Raw genomic sequence first — 20,620 nt, 5'->3', positions numbered from 1 at the left:
AACAATTGTTCTGCTTCCAAAGAGGAAATGAACGAGTTTTAAAAATTGTTACTGCTTTTATTCACATTTTCAGAGTTTGCGCTTAACGATGCAGTAAAATGATGAATGTAATCTGACTGATATTGTGTAATCCTGTATTTGACCTCAATTCCTCGGTGAGGATCGAGCAAATTAAAGCTTGTATTTAATTTAAGGATTTTCTTAAAAAAAATTACTCAATTAATCCCAAATTTGTTTGGAATTGTTTTCTTTAAGCTTCAGTCGTGAAAAGGTAGATATGTTTGTTTTTCCTCTTCCACATTACTGACTCAACTTCTTATCTTGTTCTCTGCAGCTCATCCTGATTGGACTTTGACGTGAAACGCGGCGCCGACTCCTCGTCAGAGGCTGGATTATGGAGTCATCAGTGTCGTATATATGTCAGAATAAACCTGCACAGACAGACAGTTGGTGGTGACGGAGGGTAAACAGCCCCACTGTCGTTCAGTATGTATGACCAGCACAGAGACACTGTTATGTTTACTTTATTATTTTATGGCTTGACCCGAGTTACATTTTTGTGCTGTGGGATTTTTTTGTGGGGTTTTTTTCAGCTCAACACAGCTCTGTTAATTCATCCCTGCATATATTTAATACTTGGTTAAGACAATTATTTGAAAAAAGAATAAACTGTAAAAAAAAAAAAAAAAACTGCTGACACTTAGAGCCACTTTGTTGAAGTTCTAGAAAAAAAAATGTCTGTTCCTGAACGATTGCTTCATGTAGAATTCCAGTTCAAACTATGATGGTATTTTTTCAAAGTCGATGCAGTATTTGCTCTAAAATTCAGTTCCATACTTGGAAGGAGGCTGCAGTTTAAACCTGTTTAAACAGGGATCTGACTGCAGAGAGCAAAAGCCCCAGAAGTTGCAGCTGAATATTCCCTTGTCTTACTTTACTTACTTTATTAGAAAGAGAATATTCATTTTGTGGTTTTAAAAAGATATCTTAAAATGGAAAACCTGAATGTTTCTTCCAGCAGGAATTGAACTTCTTCTTTGTCATCAGGGCTACACAGAAAAATTCACATCTTAAAGTTCGCGTTTCTCATATCCAGTTTTATTTTCACTTCATTTGGACCAGTTCTCATTTTGAAACGGCACTGATGTTTATTTCTACCAGTGGAGGATTAGAAGAAATCAAAATGTTGAGGGATAAGAAAGAGTAAATCATGAGATGAATTCAAAACTATTAAAAAATTCTCATAGCTTCACTTAACTTAAATGATGATTTTTATCACTGCCATCATTAAAAATCAAAAATCTGTCAAAACACAGTCAAAAAATAATCTCCTTTGAGGATGTAATTATGAGGTTAAAGCATTTTGTGCTTTCGACTTCTGATCTTCACAAAAAGCCTTTAAAAACTGAATAACAAACTTTATATAGCACCTTTCAAAACAGTGCAACATAAGTGCCTTTCAATGAAACATAAAAACAAGAGAGTGAATAAGAAATCAAAAGTCACTTACAGCAAACGGATTACGATAAAAATGTCATAAAACATAAAATCTGAAGGTTTACAGAAGTGATTTACAAGAGGACTCCTGGTCTTATGTCTGTCTAGTCGTTAAAATGTCCTGTAATGAGGATTTCAGAGAGCAGGGACGGACACTGGGTCATACAAGTTGTTAAATAACCAGGGTCAAGGCCTCAAAGGGCTTTAAAACTGAAAAAGAAACTCCCACAATCTAATTTAATTCTTACTGACTTGGTCAGATTTGGACAAAGCTTGAGCACATCTACGTTTTTTTTTCTTTCTTTCATGGGCAGAAATGCAGCGTTAAACCACAAACGACCACAATGGTTTTGTTTGAATTGCACAACGCACATTCAGTGTGTGGCTCAATTTGTTTTAAAAAATAGGGTAGAGGCAGTGTGTAAAAGGTTTAAAGTGCCTCAGAGGCTTTAGTGCTCAACAGTACAGTACAGTTTCAGAGGAACAAGTGTATTTTGCTGCAGGGATTGAAATCTTTTGTCTTTTTGAACCTCATGTTGTGAACGTGTTTCTGTGCAGCTGCACCGAGCAGTAAGACAATCTTAAAACTGGGGGTCCACGCCCTACGTGGCGCTGTTTGAGGAGGTCAGACAGGAAGTCCATCACTCTCGCGTCGTGTTCGCTGCTGCAGAATCTTCGCGCGAACAGGAAATCTTTCCCGTCCGCGGTGTCTTTGGCTGCGGCCGCGTTCGGACGTGGCAGCAGCGGATCAAACGTGTAGAGCAGAGCCTGGTTCTGCAGAGCGGTCAGGCAGCTCTCCACGTGCAGCATGTAGGTGAGGCCTCGGCTGATGCCCGTGTGAGGATCAGCCATTCTGCCGATGAGGGAGCCCGAGTATGACGGACAGCTCAGAGTTCTCTGGTCCACGTCCAGCAGAGCCAGATAACGACTGTAGCGCCTCAGAGAGTGAGTGATGCTGGTAGAAGATCTAGAACATGATCTGGTAAATAAAGAAGAATACATTTTTTTAAGGGCCTTTTAAAATCAAATGTTTTGTTTTGAAAATAATAATAATTAGGCCATAGTAGTCGTTTATTGTCTCAAGGTTGTGAAATGACACCCAGGGGGGAGTTAAAGACCTGATGGCTGCACGCTATGGCCAGCCGTTTTAACATTTAATAGCTAGACTGGATATGTATTACAGATATCTGTAATTCAATTCTTCCTATCCACAATGTCATTCTTCCTAGGACAAATGACGTCACTTCAGTGCTTTTCATTACAATTACCGTGAATGTTATTATGACTAGTAACAATTTGATTGAAGATATCTGAAATGGGAGTTTCTCCTAGTAAGATTTCTATTGCAGATATCCAGAATGTTCATAATAATCAGTCATAATAACATTTACGGTAATTGTAATGAAAACGCACAGAAGTGACATCACTTGTCCTAGAAAGAATGTCATTGTGGATAAGAAGAATTGAATTACAGATATCTGTAATACATATCCAGTCTAGCTATTAAATGTTAAAACAGCTTGCCATAGCAGGCAGGACTTTGGGAGAATGAGTTTGGCTGAAGGTGCTCCTGTGTCTGACCATCTTAGGCCCCTGACTCACTTAGCTACGGCCCTGCAACAGACTTGCAGTGCGCTGTTCAAAGTCTGGCTCACACACAGCGGGACCCCTCGACCATCTGAAGGTGTTTCCCCAGGTGAAGTTTATACACAACAATTTAGCTTAAAGTTACATTTATAATGAATGTAATCTAAGGTGAGTCAGCATCAGCGATAACAGTGCGGCCATTAGTTAAGTGTGAAATCGCTCGTGATTTGTAAGTGTTTTGCTCTTTGATCAGTTTTGATTTTGGTAAAGACAACAACAGCTTCATACAATATAATAAAACCTGTCATGTTTTAATCCATAACGTTTACACAGGGTCGCTGTTTGCAGGATTACTTTACAACACACTACGCAGCAGTGTGTTGTAGCAGTAGACCTGCTATAAAACCACTTACTGTCACTGCAATGAGTTAAACCAGGTGACATCCTTTACTTTTCTGGCAAAATCACAAATACAATAGCATTAAGCAGTCTAAACATAACTGTTATGTGTAATAACTATCTTCTGATTTTAGATTTGTTATACTTTTAGCTACATGGCCCTACAGTGTAGTGATACAAGGATAACCAGAGCTTCTCACGTCTTGACTATTACAGTCAAGAGTAGCTGGAGAGAGCAGAACAATGAAAAGGAAAGCAAAGAGTGGGGATATTGAAGTTATACGTTTTAAAGTATTTTTATGTTTGTTATGTCCAATCCGTTTACATTTGGGGATTCTTGCACCATCCCATGCCACCCTGCCAAGACCTCTTGCCAACCCATGTAGAATTTTCTAGATCCGCCTGGTGGGGGTTTCTAAAAACTGACGTCAAACTAAGGCTGAGATAAACACACAGCGGTCCAAAAATATATCGGGTAGATTTCAACAACAAATATATTATATTTTTTTAAATAAGAAAATTATAATTTATTGTATTTACTTGCATTCCTGAACAGAAAAGTTAGTTTTAATGAGAGAAGTCAGAAATGATTGGGCATACAAGTTTCTTACTTGCCAAATAAATAATGATAACATTTTTAGTTTTATGAATACAAATGTATTAAGAACTCAAATGTCCACCCCATGTTAAAATAAAAAGGTACAAATCCAAACAAAAAAAATATAACCCTCACCCATGTACTTGAAACAGTGCTGTGGTAAAGGAAAACTTTATCATATTGGGGACAGTTCTTTTTTAATATATTTTTTGGGCCTTTAATGATAGTATAGTGGAGAGAGACAGGAAACAGGAAAGACCAGGGTCACCTGCAGCGAGGACTACAGCCTCAGCATATGGGGCAGGTGCTCTACCAACTGAGCCAACGCTGTCATAATGGGGACAGTTCGGTTTCCATGTGTATAAGAGCTGTGTGTCATGTCTTACCTGTGAAGTCCGATCAGCCTCCAGGTGAGCAGGTCGCTCAGTTGAAGTGGTGTGGTCAGACACGGCATCACGGCGTTTCCATCAGGACCAGGAGCAGGCAGGAAGAGACTCAGAGCGTCCACCGTCCTCTTGACCAGAGTCTCGTCTCCTCCGATGACGACAAGCGGTCGGCCGCTCAGGAGGCAGAACACGGCATGCTGGGAGAATGAGTTGTGTTTGAGGAACCTGAGGGCTCTGAGACCAGCCTTCCTCCTCCTCCTCCTCTTGTCCGATGGAGTGTTGCCGTTGCTGATGTCCTGCGTGCTGGAGGGAGCGTCTGAGGAGCCTGTGACGCTGGTGCAGTCGGAGGCTTCGTCCACGCTCGGCAGCCTGAGAACAGCGCTGGGCGGTGTCCACCGGTCAACGTCCGCCACCGCAACGGCAGAGCTCACACGGAGGCCTGGTGCTGACGGCACCGTCTCATCGACTTGGGTCCACTTTGGCATCGACTCCACTGCTTTTTCACCTTTTGTCATTTAAAACATTTGTTTATTTGAACATTGGACAGAAGTTTTTAAATATAATTTCTGTAATTAGTAGCTGGATGCTGTTGGTGCACTGTTTGGAGTCCTTCCATTGCTGCCATCTGTCTCAACTTAACTCAAAAAAAATACCTCCTGCATTTTTGGGCAGAAGGCTGAAATGGAGGTCATAGGGAAAGTTACACTAAGAGATTAATACATAGCCTTTATGCACTTTGTTCTCTGTGTTGTGAATAAATAGAGAAATCCTGCATTTTTTGTTTTCTTCAGTTATCGTGATGTATCGCTGTATTGATTATCACAGAATCGTATTGTGATATTATTGGTCATCGTGGACCATGTATCGCGTGTTGTAGTGTATCGTGAGGTGCCCTGTGATTCCCACCCCTACTCCTAGGAACAGCTAAGATACCGCACAGAACCTTCAGGCTTCCTGATCTCTGGTAGAGATTATATTACATATTTGACTCTTCATGTCTTTGACAAACAAACAGTTAACTGTAAACCCCCTAACCATGATTCAGTATAATCTATCAGTGTTTGTGCGTTCATTGTTTGCCCTAAGTTGAGTTTCATGGTGCATTGATGAATTATTACCTTGTGTCATTTTGGGCGTTTTCTCAGGACTGTTGTCTTCACCGACTCCATTCCTCTTCAAACACTCAGTGGCTGGTTCCTCTTTGACAATGACACCACTGTTTATAGTCATTTTCTGCAAAGGTTTTTCTTTATCGCCACAACCCCCATTATTGTAATGAACAGGGAGTTCATTTTCTCTTCCATTTTCTAATGTTTTTTCCTCTTTGTCAAGTTGACACTCAGTCGGTGTTTCTCGCTCATCGTCAGAGCCATTGCTCTCAGGTTGTTGCTCGGCTTCTTCCTCTGTGATGGCGGTGAGATCGTCGGGGAAAATGGACTCTGTGGTGCTCAGGACCTCGATGCTGTCCTCACTGTTGGCTCGTCTGGCATACGCTCGCACACGTCTGACACCTGCATCTGCTGCTACTCGCCTGACAGTGGTGTCCATCAGCGTCACCGCTGTTTCTGCTGAGGAGAGACACAGCTGTCAGAGTTCATCAAGTCAAAGCGCAGCATCTTTTCATTTTAAAGAACTGAAGCCAACAGTAAAAACATGGAAACTGCTTCCATCACAATCTCTCAACATGACGTATGATATTACAATGTTTTGTTTTTGTTTGGCCAACAGTTTTGAACCGAAACAAAATGTATGACGACAAACAGCAAAGACCAAAAAACGGCTGGCAAATTTTGAGCAGGTTTGCGCTACGGTCAATAAAATAGAGGTCAGTAAATAGAGGCAATTGGGGGTTTTCGTTTACATTTTTATGAAAATATTACGACCAAGTTTTAGTTATTTATTCGTATGTATTAACAAGCTGCTGTGAGGATTATGACATTTTTGACGACGTACTGTATAATTACTTTTTGGTCAAATTTTGGACGACATGTTAACCTATGACTTTTTTGTCAAATTTTGGACGACATACTGTCATATGACTTTTTTGTCAAATTTTGGACGACATGCTATAGTATGACTTTTTTGTCAAATTTTGAACGACAATATAGTATGACTTTTATGTCAAATTTTGGAAGGCATGCTATAGTATGACTTTTTTGTCAAATTTTGAACGACAATATAGTATGACTTTTATGTCAAATTTTGGAAGACATGCTATAGTATGACTTTTTTTGTCGAATTTGGACGACATGCTATAGTATGACTTTTTTGTCAAATTTTGAACGACAATATAGTATGACTTTTATGTCAAATTTTGGAAGACATGCTATAGTATGACTTTTTTTGTCGAATTTGGACGACATGCTATAGTATGACTTTTTTTGTCGAATTTGGACGACATGCTATAAGATGACTTTTTGGTCAAATTTTGGACGACATGCTTTATTTTGACTTTTTTTTAATTTTTTGGACGACATGCTATAGTATGACTTTTTGGTCAAATTTTGGACGACATGCTATAGTATGACTTTTTTTGATTTTTTGGACGACATGCTATATAGTATGACTTTTTCTGATTTTTTGGACGACATGCTATAGTAGGATTTTTTTTGATTTTTTTGACGACATGCTATAGTATGACTTTTTGGTCAAACTTTGGAAGACATGCTTTAGTATGACTTTTTGGTCAAATTTTGGATGACATGCAATAGTATGACTTTTTTTTAATTTTTGGATGACATGCTATAGTATGACTTTTTGTTCAAATTTTGGACGACAGTATAGTATGACTTTTTTGTGGACATGCTATACATGCTCGTCATGCTATAGTATGACTTTTTTTGAATTTTTGGACGACATGCTATAGTATGACTTTTTTTGTCGAATTTGGACGACATGCTATAAGATGACTTTTTGGTCAAATTTTGAACGACAATATAGTATGACTTTTATGTCAAATTTTGGAAGACATGCTATAGTATGACTTTTTTTGTCGAATTTGGACGACATGCTATAGTATGACTTTTTTGTCAAATTTTGAACGACAATATAGTATGACTTTTATGTCAAATTTTGGAAGACATGCTATAGTATGACTTTTTTTGTCGAATTTGGACGACATGCTATAAGATGACTTTTTGGTCAAATTTTGGACGACATGCTTTATTTTGACTTTTTTTTAATTTTTTGGACGACATGCTATAGTATGACTTTTTGGTCAAATTTTGGACGACATGCTATAGTATGACTTTTTTTGATTTTTTGGACGACATGCTATATAGTATGACTTTTTCTGATTTTTTGGACGACATGCTATAGTAGGATTTTTTTTGATTTTTTTGACGACATGCTATAGTATGACTTTTTGGTCAAACTTTGGAAGACATGCTTTAGTATGACTTTTTGGTCAAATTTTGGATGACATGCAATAGTATGACTTTTTTTTAATTTTTGGATGACATGCTATAGTATGACTTTCTGGTCAAACTTTGGAAGACATGCTATCGTATGACTTTTTGGTCAAATTTTGGACGACATGCTATAATTTTTTTTTTTTTTTTGGACGACATGCTATAGTATGACTTTTTGGTCAAATTTTGGACGACATGCTATAGTATGACCTTTTGGTCAAATTTTGGACGACATGCAATAGTATGACTTTTGGTCAAATTTTGGACAACATGCTATCGTATGACTTTTTGGTCAAATTTTGGACGACATGCTATAATATATATTTATTTTTTTTGGACGACATGCTATAGTATGACTTTTTGGTCAAATTTTGGACGACATGCTATAGTATGACTTTTTGGTCAAATTTTGGACGACATGCTATAGTATGACTTTTTGGTCAAATTTTGGAAGACATGCTATAGTATGACTTTTTGGTCAAATTATGGACGACATGCTATAGTGTGACTTTTTGTTCAAATTTTGGAAGACATGCTATAGTATGACTTTTTGGTCAAATTATGGACGACATGCTATAGTATGACTTTTTGGTCAAATTTTGGAAGACATGCTATAGTATGACTTTTTGGTCAAATTATGGACGACATGCTATAGTATGACTTTTTGGTCAAATTTTGGACGACATGCTATAGTATGACCTTTTGGTTAAATTTTGGACGACATGCTATAGTATGACTTTTTGGTCAAATTTTGGACGACATGCTATAGTATGACTTTTTGGTCAAACTTTGGAAGACATGCTATAGTATGACTTTTTGGTCAAATTATGGACGACATGCTATAGTATGACTTTTTGTTCAAATTTTGGAAGACATGCTATAGTATGACTTTTTGGTCAAATTATGGACGACATGCTATAGTATGACTTTTTGTTCAAATTTTGGACGACACGCTATAGTATGACTTTTTTTGATTTTTTGGACGACATGCTATAGTATGACTTTTTGGTCAAACTTTGGAAGACATGCTATAGTATGACTTTTTGGTCAAATTATGGACAACATGCTATAGTATGACTTTTTGTTCAAATTTTGGACGACATGCTATAGTATGACTTTTTGGTCAAACTTTGGAAGACATGCTATAGTATGACTTTTTGGTAAAATTTTGGATGACATGCAATAGTATGTCGTTTTTGTCAAATTTTGGACCAATTTTCTTTTCCGAAAAATGGTCACATTATGGACGGCATAGTATAGTAGGACGTACTACATAGTATAGTATGACCTTTTTGTCAAGTTTTGGACCAAAGAAAGTTTTTAAAAAAAATTGTCCAATTTTGGACGACATAGTATAGTATGTCGTTTTTGTCAAATTTTGGACCAATTTTCTTTTCCAAAAAATGGCCACATTATGGACGGCATAGTATAGTAGGACGCACTACATAGTATAGTATGAAGTTTTTGTCATGTTTTGGACCAAAAAAACGTTTTTCAAAAAAAAATTCCAATTTTGGACGACATAGTATAGTATGTCGTTTTTGTCAAATTTTGGACCAATTTTCTTTTCCGAAAAATGGTCACATTATGGACGGCATAGTATAGTAGGACGTACTACATAGTATAGTATGACCTTTTTGTCAAGTTTTGGACCAAAGAAAGTTTTTAAAAAAAATTGTCCAATTTTGGACGACATAGTATAGTATGTCGTTTTTGTCAAATTTTGGACCAATTTTTTTTCCAAAAAATGGTCACATTATGGACGGCATAGTATAGTAGGACGTACTACATAGTATAGTATGAAGTTTTTGTCAAGTTTTGGACCAAAAAAAGTTTTTAAAATTTTTTTTTCCAATTTTGGACGACATAGTATAGTATGTCGTTTTTGTCAAATTTTGGACCAATTTTTTTTTCCAAAAAATGGTCACATTATGGACGGCATAGTATAGTAGGACGCACTACATAGTATAGTATGAAGTTTTTGTCAAGTTTTGGACCAAAAAAAGTTTTTAAAAAAAATTGTCCAATTTTGGACGACATAGTATAGTATGTCGTTTTTGTCAAATTTTGGACCAATTTTTTTTTCCAAAAAATGGCCACATTATGGACGGCATAGTATAGTAGGACGTACTACATAGTATAGTATGAAGTTTTTGTCAAGTTTTGGACCAAAAAAAGTTTTTAAAATTTTTTTTTCCAATTTTGGACGACATAGTATAGTATGTCGTTTTTGTCAAATTTTGGACCAATTTTTTTTTCCAAAAAATGGTCACATTATGGACGGCATAGTATAGTAGGACGCACTACATAGTATAGTATGAAGTTTTTGTCAAGTTTTGGACCAAAAAAAGTTTTTAAAAAAAATTGTCCAATTTTGGACGACATAGTATAGTATGTCGTTTTTGTCAAATTTTGGACCAATTTTTTTTTCCAAAAAATGGCCACATTATGGACGGCATAGTATAGTAGGACGCACTACATAGTATAGTTTGAAGTTTTTGTCATGTTTTGGACCAAAAAAACGTTTTTCAAAAAAGAATTTCCAATTTTGGACGACATAGTATAGTATGTCGTTTTTGTCAAATTTTGGACCAATTTTTTTTTCCAAAAAATGGTCACATTATGGACGGCATAGTATAGTAGGACGTACTACATAGTATAGTATGACCTTTTTGTCAAGTTTTGGACCAAAAAAACGTTTTCAAAAAAATGTTCCAATTTTGGACGACATAGTATAGTATGTCGTTTTTGTCAAATTTTGGACCAATTTTTTTTCCCGAAAAATGGTCACATTATGGACGGCATAGTATAGTAGGACGCACTACATAGTATAGTATGAATTTTTTGTCATGTTTTGGACGACATGCTATCGTATGACTTTTTGGTCAAATTTTGGACGACATGCTATAGTATGACTTTTTGGTCAAATTTTGGACGACATGCTATCGTATGACTTTTTGGTCAAATTTTGGACGACATGCTATAATATTTTTTATTTTTTTTTGGACGACATGCTATAGTATGACTTTTTGGTCAAATTTTGGACGACATGCTATAGTATGACTTTTTGGTCAAATTTTGGACGACATGCTATAGTATGACTTTTTGGTCAAATTTTGGACGACATGCTATAGTATGACTTTTTGATCACATTTTGGACTACATGGTATAATATGACTTTTTAGATTTTTTGACTACATGCTATAGTGTGACTTTTGGTCAAATTTTGGAAGACATGCTATGCTATGACTTTTTTGTCAGATTTTGAACGACATATAATACAATTACTTTTTTTTCATTTTTTGGACGACATGCTATTGTATTACTTTCTGGTACATTTTGGACGACATGCTCTTGTATGACTTTCTGGTGTCATTTTGGACCAGATAGTGCACTGCTTGAGCGAACAAATTGCAAGTTTTGTTGGCCCAGCGGTCTATGACGCTGATATGGCTGCCAGCCTCCCCCAGGGAACACTGGATCAAATCCCCACGGGACAGTAATTCAGACAATTTAGGGTGATTTTGGAGGACATACTCGTGTATAAATTCTGTCAAATTTTGGACGACATACTAAAGTATGACTTTTTGGTCAAACTTTGGAAGACATGCTATAGTATGACTTTTTGGTCAAACTTTGGAAGACATGCTATAGTATGACCTTTTGGTTATATTTTGGACGACATGCTATAGTATGACTTTTTGGTCAAATTTTGGACGACATGCTATAGTATGACTTCTTTTGATTTTTTGGACGACATGCTATAGTATGACTTTTTGGTCAAATTTTGGACGACATGCTATAGTATGACCTTTTGGTTAAATTTTGGACGACATGCTATAGTATGACTTTTTGGTCAAATTTTGGACGACATGCTATAGTATGACTTTTTTTGATTTTTTGGACGACATGCTATAGTATGACTTTTTGGTCAAATTTTGGACGACATGCTATAGTATGACTTTTTGGTCAAATTATGGACGACATGCTATAGTATGACTTTTTTTGATTTTTTGGACGACATGCTATAGTATGACTTTTTGGTCAAACTTTGGAAGACATGCTATAGTATGACTTTTTGTTCAAATTATGGACGACATGCTATAGTATGACTTTTTGTTCAAATTATGGACGACATGCTATAGTATGACTTTTTGTTCAAATTTTGGACGACATGCTATAGTATGACTTTTTGGTCAAATTTTGGACGACATGCTATAGTATGACTTTTTGGTCAAATTTTGGATGACATGCTATAGTATGACTTTTTTTGATTTTTTGGACGACATGCTATAGTATGACTTTTTGGTCAAACTTTGGAAGACATGCTATAGTATGACTTTTTGGTCAAATTATGGACAACATGCTATAGTATGACTTTTTGTTCAAATTTTGGACGACATGCTATAGTCTGACTTTTTGGTCAAACTTTGGAAGACATGCTATAGTATGACTTTTTGGTAAAATTTTGGATGACATGCAATAGTATGTCGTTTTTGTCAAATTTTGGACCAATTTTCTTTTCCGAAAAATGGTCACATTATGGACGGCATAGTATAGTAGGACGTACTACATAGTATAGTATGACCTTTTTGTCAAGTTTTGGACCAAAAAAAGTTTTTAAAAAAAATTGTCCAATTTTGGACGACATAGTATAGTATGTCGTTTTTGTCAAATTTTGGACCAATTTTCTTTTCCAAAAAATGGCCACATTATGGACGGCATAGTATAGTAGGACGCACTACATAGTATAGTATGAAGTTTTTGTCATGTTTTGGACCAAAAAAACGTTTTTCAAAAAAAATTGTCCAATTTTGGACGACATAGTATAGTATGTCGTTTTTGTCAAATTTTGGACCAATTTTTTTTCCAAAAAATGGTCACATTATGGACGGCATAGTATAGTAGGACGTACTACATAGTATAGTATGACCTTTTTGTCAAGTTTTGGACCAAAAAAAGTTTTTAAAAAAAATTGTCCAATTTTGGACGACATAGTATAGTATGTCGTTTTTGTCAAATTTTGGACCAATTTTTTTTTCCAAAAAATGGCCACATTATGGACGGCATAGTATAGTAGGACGCACTACATAGTATAGTATGAAGTTTTTGTCATGTTTTGGACCAAAAAAACGTTTTTCAAAAAAAAATTCCAATTTTGGACGACATAGTATATAGTATGTCGTTTTTGTCAAATTTTGGACCAATTTTTTCCTTCCAAAAAATGGTCACATTATGGATGGCATAGTATAGTAGGACGTACTACATAGTATAGTATGAAGTTTTTGTCATGTTTTGGACCAAAAAAACGTTTTTCAAAAAAATTGTCAGAATCAAAAACGACATAGTATAGTATGTCGTTTTTGTCCAATTTTGGACCAAATTTTTTTCCCCAAAAATGGTCACATTTTGGAGACATAGTATAGTATAACGTACTACATAGTATAGTATGACGTGACAGTAATTCAGACAATTTAGGGTGATTTTGGAGGACATACTCGTGTATAAATTCTGTCAAATTTTGGACGACATACTAAAGTATGACTTTTTGGTCAAACTTTGGAAGACATGCTATAGTATGACCTTTTGGTTATATTTTGGACGACATGCTATAGTATGACTTTTTGGTCAAATTTTGGACGACATGCTATAGTATGACTTCTTTTGATTTTTTGGACGACATGCTATAGTATGACTTTTTTTGATTTTTTGGACGACATGCTATAGTATGACTTTTTGGTCAAACTTTGGAAGACATGCTATAGTATGACTTTTTGGTCAAATTATGGACGACATGCTATAGTATGACTTTTTGGTCAAACTTTGGACGACATGCTATAGTATGACTTTTTGGTCAAATTTTGGACGACATGCTATAGTATGACCTTTTGGTTAAATTTTGGACGACATGCTATAGTATGACTTTTTGGTCAAATTTTGGACGACATGCTAGAGTATGACTTTTTTTGATTTTTTGGACGACATGCTATAGTATGACTTTTTGGTCAAATTTTGGACGACATGCTATAGTATGACTTTTTGGTCAAATTTTGGACGACATGCTATAGTATGACTTTTTGGTTACATTTTGGACGACATGCTATAGTATGACTTTTTGGTCAAATTTTGGACGACATGCTATAGTATGACTTTTTTTGATTTTTTGGACGACATGCTATAGTATGACTTATTTTGATTTTTTGGACGACATGCTATAGTATGACTTTTTGGTCAAATTTTGGACGACATGCTATAGTATGACTTTGGTTACATTTTGGACGACATGCTATAGTATGACCTTTTGGTTAAATTTTGGACGACATGCTATAGTATGACTTTTTGGTCAAATTTTGGACGACATGCTATAGTATGACTTTTTGGTCAAATTATGGACGACATGCTATAGTATGACTTTTTTTGATTTTTTGGACGACATGCTATAGTATGACTTTTTGGTCAAACTTTGGAAGACATGCTATAGTATGACTTTTTGGTCAAATTATGGACGACATGCTATAGTATGACTTTTTGTTCAAATTTTGGACGACATGCTATAGTATGACTTTTTGGTCAAATTATGGACGACATGCTATAGTATGACTTTTTGTTCAAATTTTGGACGACATGCTATAGTATGACTTTTTGGTCAAATTTTGGACGACATGCTATAGTATGACTTTTGGTCAAATTTTGGACGACATGCTATAGTATGACTTTTTTTGATTTTTTGGACGACATGCTATAGTATGACTTTTTGGTCAAACTTTGGAAGACATGCTATAGTATGACTTTTTGTTCAAATTTTGGACGACATGCTATAGTATGACTTTTTGGTCAAACTTTGGAAGACATGCTATAGTATGACTTTTTGGTAAAATTTTGGATGACATGCAATAGTATGACTTTTTTTAAATTTTTGGATGACATGCTATCGTATGACTTTTTGGTCAAATTTTGGACACATGCTATAATACTTTTTATTTATTTTTTTGGACGACATGCTATAGTATGACTTTTTGGTCAAATTTTGGACGACATGCTATAGTATGACTTTTTGTTCAAATTTTGGAAGACATGCTATAGTATGACTTTTTGGTCAAATTTTGGACGACATGCTATAGTATGACTTTTTGGTCAAATTTTGGACGACATGCTATAGTATGACTTTTTGGTCAAACTTTGGAAGACATGCTATAGTATGCCTTTTCTTTTTCATTTTTGGACAGCATACTATAGTATGACTGGTCCAATTTTGGGCTACATGCTATAGTGTGACTTATTTTTCATTATTTGGATGACATGCTACTAGTATGACTTTTTGGTCAAATTTTGGACGACATGCTATAGTATGACTTTTTTAAAAATTTTGGACAACATGCTATACTATGACTTTGAGGAGGTAATGGCACAGATACACACCCAAAAACAGCGTTAATTGGAATTTCTGGTCGGGGCGCTTTATAGAGCAAACATACCTCTGCTGTCAGAACCAGTGACAGACTGTTGGGTACGATAAGATTTCTCAGTTCCCAGCACTTCAATGCTGTCACTACTGCTCACACTTCCTGTCATGTCCATGACAGTGCTGGGGTCAGAAGTCACTGTCCCTGCCTCTCCTGCCTCCAGTTTGATCGGGATCTCCTCTACACAGGAATAGAAAGACTCCAGGCTCAGTGGATCTGACTCAAACACCTTGACTCCACTCTTAGTCGCCTTTTGTAGCTCTGCCTCAATGCTCTCCGGATCTTCCTCCTCTTCGTTCTCTGTGCTCCAAAGCTCAAATAGGAAGTTGGTGAGGGTGAGCTTCCTGGAGAGTGAGCGGGAGACTCGGGCTGTTCGAAGGACACTCCTATCACCACGAAGGCGGCGTTCTGTGTCTGCCAGCTGCTCCTTCATTAAGGAGAGGAAGTAGGCATTGCAGAGCTCCTGCAGAGGCTTCAGGTGGTGCTCGGACCTGCAGGAGGAGGAAATTGAGTTGGAGGGACATGGATCAGGAGGCAGCAATGAAGTAGGATCAGGGAGAGAGTCGGCTGGGTCATAGGGCAGAAAGTCGGGGTGTTTGAGCTTCCTGTTTGGGTAGGATGTGACCTGGCGGAGGAGGTCCCTGTGATTTAGGATTGAATGCTCTACAACTTCGAGGTCATCGGCTATTTCTCTATCTTCTGTGGACGCATTCACATTTGACAGACGTTCTGTCTCCTGTAGGAAAGTCAACCGTGTGCACCTGAAACAAAGAGTCAGATTTAGTCAGTAGAGTATTAGAATTTATTTTAATACTTATTTTTAGTGCGTCCAGGTAGTGGTGGGGAGAAATACACACAATACTATCATGCACCATGATAAAAAAAAAAGTACATGCAAGTAGTTGACTAATGCTAAAAGTTGCTGTTATTGGTTCGGGCCAATGGTGAATGGAGAAAATGTGTAAACTCATCGACATACAGACCCAGTGATTTATTTTGGGCCACAAGGGGGAGCCTGCATCTTTGCAGTCATTCCGGGACTTATAGATTTACTGTGATTCCAAGATTTTTATTTTTCAGTTGAAATGTTTAAAAAAAATGTATTCTTAATTATTGTTTTGTCACATTAAAACATTGTGCAACATTTGTGACATTATGTGCATATAAAAAGGACATTTTATGATTGTCCCATGCAGGTGAACACAGTTTCTGTACAGTCACTTATTATTTGAATACAGTTCATCCCAAATTGATGTTTATGTCAACTAATATGAAATAAGAACAGATGTTTTGGAGGACATTCTCATCTTACTCTAGCTTGTGTAGTTTTCTCTGCAGCTCCATCGAAAACGCCTGCCTGTTACCCGTCTTGAGGCTGTCGGCCGCCTGAGAGAAGCACGACGACAGTTCCGTGAAGTTCTCCATCAGCTTGGCCTGGTCCGAGCACACATAGGCCATACAGAAAGGGCGCACCATGCCTCGAGCCTCCAGGTCGTACAGGGTCAGGTGGTGAACGTAAGCAAAAGCGTCCTCTGCTGAATCTCCCAGAATCACTTTGGAGTCCTCGCTGAAGTTGAGGCGGGGCCCAGTGCAGGAATGTGAGGCTTGGACGGGGCCGGACGCCTGGTAGTCCACAGACATGATGCGAACAGAGAAGTGGTTGAGGTCGAAGGAGCCAATGACTAGGGGGTCGTCCGGTATCGTCAGCACAGGCTTTGGACCCACCTGTAAACAAGGCAGAGGTTTAAAGAGATGAAGTCCAATGTTATTATGTATTTCAGTGAGTTTATTAAAGATGAAAACAAATCCACTTATTTTTCAGTGTACCCTAAACTTAATTTTCGATCGTGATGTTTAAAGAGAAAGTCAATGGTTTTCGTAGAATTACCTCTTACAAAGTACCTACTGATTATATGTGGATTACACTAATATGGAAACTTTTCCAAATTGATAAAATAACTCCCTGAGACTTCAAGGACACATATTTGTATCTTTGCACGACTGCCATTTTAACAGGTCAGAGGAGTAAAATTACAGATGTGTTAACCAAATGAATGATGGCTGAATTCCATTTAGCTTCCTCAGTTTCAGGGTGCATGCTGGTTCACATTCACCTTACATTCACCTGACTGACATGAGTTGAACAGAGTAGGACTGCAATAAGCACTCGATTAACTGATTATCGATCGATGACTAAATTATAAGTAATTAAGCTATTTTGATAATCGGTTAAAACGAGCGTTCTGATTTTTCAACTTCTTAAATGTGAATGTCTTCTGTTTTCTTTGCTCCTTATAACAAAGAAATTGAATTTTGTTTTAGACATTTAAAAACATTGTCAATTTTACCAACCAAAGAAAGTAATCGATCAATCAAAAAAAATGATTGACAGATTAATCCATTATGAAAATAATCGTTAGTTGCACTCCAGGAACAGAGTCATTGTTCATGAGGCTGATAACGCCTCACAATGGCTGCTTAGTTCTTCCCCCCAAAATGTGCATACCTTGTTTGTTTGTTCATTTATTGATACCTTAATGAATCTCTTTTCATTAGCTAGACTTAAAATACACTATATGGACAACACTTTTGGCCACATCTGTTGAGCATTAAATTCATGTGTTTTACGCCTCCAATGAAGGAACAATCTTAAGGCTTCATCATACCAAGACAACGCTATGCTTCCAAATTTGCGGCACCCGTTTGAGGAAGACCCTTTTCTATTCCAACATGACCAATGTGTCCCAGTGCACAAAGCAAGGACTGTAAAGACGTGGTTTGACTTTGTGCTGGCCAGTCAAGTTCTTCCACACACCAAACTCAGAGGCCTGACCTCAAGCCAGTCAGACACTTTTTGGATGATCTGGACCAGAGATTGTGAGCCAGGTCTTCCTGTCCTGACCTCATAAATGCTCTACAGAATTAATGGACACAAAGTCTCATAGAGACACTTTAAAATCTTGAGGAAATTATTCCAAGCAGAGCGTAAGCTGTTATAGCTGCAAAAGGGGAACCGAATCCATATTAAAGTACTGTATTTTTACTGTACTGTAGCTTTTATATTCGGTTTTTGAGGGTTTTTAGCAAATACTTGCTACTTGCTAACTTGACCAGGATTCCCTAGAAGCAGAGATATGTATCTGATTAGTAGCTTCCTGGCTAAATACATGATAAATAGATAAATGATGTATTTGAACATGTCATTATGGTCCCTGTTGGTGTAATGGTCAGGCACCCCAATACCTTTGCCCATATAGGGTATGTACTTGCTTTAGTTACATTTTTTTTGTCAAATCAGATCAGTTTTTATTTGTATAGAGACAAATCACAACACGGATTACCCAACAAATATGATTAATAGTGACATTGATATAAGCTCAAGAAATAGTACATATCAAACAAGTGGCATCCAAACGTTTTGGCTTGTGACCTCTCATTCAAACACATTTAAAAAGTCACGTCGTCCAACATTTCACACATAGCAGCACAGATTAGATCAGAGACTGAAAGATAAAACATTTTTTTGTTTTTTTTCATAAACCCTCATGTTTATCCTGTGACCGTTGGCAGAGACTATACAAAATAAATGAATAAACTACATGTGAGGTAGGTGGAGGTTTGCACTCTCCGAGCTTTCTCTAGTTTTATTTATATATTTATTTGTTTATTGCTCAGGGACAATGCAAAAAAAAACAGTAATAGTACATAATAACAGTAGTATTTAACAGATATCTTGCGTCTTCTTGATTCTTAGAGGCTTTTCTCAAAAGGTATTTGAGTAAAATAGAAAATGCAGTACATTGGTTAAATGTATAGACAATAGTGAATTTCCTAAAAGTGTACTTAAAATTACAGTATTTAAAGGTGCATTATGTAATAAATCTAAAGCAACTGGCCGTAAAATCCTCCTAATATGTCACAGAGACTCAGGAATAATGTTCATATAACAAACTGAACTCTCCAACAACAACAGTACAGACAAAATATTTTGCAGACTGCAAATCATGTTTATGTTTTGAAATCATGTTTTGGCATGTGGCGCCACCTACCACCGTCTACCAATCATTGCAGTCAGTAGCGTCTCAGTTGCCGAGCAACCACGGGTTGAAAAAATGAAACCTCGGTATTTTGAATTTGAATGTAGTAACCGTTTTTGACCACATTCTGACATATGGCACCTTTAAAGGTTTTCTTAATTTTTGTGCATTGCTTTTACTTTAGATTTCAATAATATGATTATTCTGTGAAGTCTTTTATTGTTCATACAAATATTATTATTGTTGTTAGAATTATTACTTCTATTTATACACATACAAATTTACCTGCTCTGAGAATTCAGCCACCAGTATGAAGTCTCTGTTGAAGAGGGTAGTTGTGGTCCAGGGGTGTGAGGCGGGTAAAAGGGGGACAGACAGATCCTCAGGTAGATCCTGAAACCCCTGATCCTCTTCTCCCTCTCCGAACCCCTCTGGGCCGGTGAAGGCCAGCAGGTCCGGTGAGCCGATCATCTGTAAGCCGCTGAAGCAGAGAGAGGAGAGGCGGAGGGCGGGGCGGGGCGGAGGGTCAACCCATGGAGGGTCTCGACGGATGCCTTCCGTCAGTGACTCAGCTGTTCACACCACAACAACATTAAATAACAACAACAACAACGGGGAGACCAGAAACATAACAACTTGCTGTGTCGTTGAACAACAATCATAAAGAGACGGGCAGCGGATTAAAACGGGTCTCTTACCCGCTGCTTTTCTTCATCCACCGTCGCGTAAACAAGCGGCGTCTTTACGAAACAAAAAATGAGAGCAAAGTTAACGGAGAAGCGAAAGCTCCTCGCGGGCTGTGCGGAAAGGAAGCGGCCGCAGGCGGACAAGCAGTCACACGGTCAGGATACACAATCCCGTGTTCCTCTTTCTGGAAACTGGTAATATATGAGTCTAAAAACTCGTGCCTTGGTGTCACGTATCTGACCCGGCAAACTAAACCACGTGACAGACACCGGGCCGGTACCCCCTCTCCTCTCCCTCCCCCTCGCGCCGGTCCAAGAATATCCAGCTGAAGCCGCTCACGACACGCCCCTTCTTACGGAGTGCCCCATGGTGCCCCCTGTGACGGGAAAGTTCAGAATTGGAGCTTTCTGACTTCCGGTCAGCACTTTCAATGTTGCATGCACCCTTGTTTCAAAACTTCTTCTGCGTCATTTCAATTTTCATGTTGTCTCAATGAGAAAAAATATTTAAAAATATATTATTATTATTATTACTACTACCACTACTACTAATAATA

General features: G+C 37.4%; 1 protein-coding gene across 3 annotated transcripts; it reads right to left on the bottom strand.

Annotated features, from left to right (window-relative positions):
• Positions 1 to 1,124: 1,124 nt before the first annotated feature.
• On the bottom strand, positions 1,125 to 20,231 carry smcr8b (Smith-Magenis syndrome chromosome region, candidate 8b). 3 transcript variants are annotated; one of them, XM_083909065.1, is made up of 7 exons: positions 20,076 to 20,231; positions 19,663 to 19,949; positions 16,653 to 17,065; positions 15,353 to 16,101; positions 5,586 to 6,035; positions 4,468 to 4,972; positions 1,125 to 2,476 (listed from the first exon to the last, which is right to left on the bottom strand). In XM_083909065.1, the coding sequence occupies exons 2-7, from the start codon at positions 19,846 to 19,848 to the stop codon at positions 2,029 to 2,031; spliced, it is 2,751 nt and encodes a 916-aa protein (XP_083765191.1). In that variant the 5' UTR covers positions 19,849 to 19,949; positions 20,076 to 20,231; the 3' UTR covers positions 1,125 to 2,028. The 3 variants fall into 3 exon arrangements, with proteins under 3 accessions (XP_083765191.1, XP_083765193.1, XP_083765192.1); XM_083909067.1 differs by having other exon boundaries at positions 1,125 to 2,464; XM_083909066.1 differs by having other exon boundaries at positions 5,586 to 6,032.
• Between the last annotated feature and the right edge of the window lie 389 nt (positions 20,232 to 20,620).

Source organism: Microchirus variegatus, assembly GCF_963457635.1.
Source record: "Microchirus variegatus genome assembly, chromosome: 23".
Taxonomy (NCBI): Eukaryota; Metazoa; Chordata; class Actinopteri; order Pleuronectiformes; family Soleidae; genus Microchirus; species Microchirus variegatus.
The sequence above is the reverse complement of the archived record's forward strand: the minus strand, read 5'-3'. Positions and strand labels throughout refer to the sequence as shown.

Excerpts from the sequence above, each read along its gene's own strand:
- smcr8b (XM_083909065.1), bottom strand. The coding sequence starts at position 19,848 with ATGATCGGCTCACCGGACCTGCTGGCCTTCACCGGCCCAGAGGGGTTC. Across the intron at positions 6,036-15,352 it reads CACTGGTTCTGACAGCAGAG|CAGAAACAGCGGTGACGCTG; the intron begins GTATGTTTGCTC and ends GTCTCTCCTCAG. Across the intron at positions 2,477-4,467 it reads AGGCTGATCGGACTTCACAG|ATCATGTTCTAGATCTTCTA; the intron begins GTAAGACATGAC and ends TTTATTTACCAG.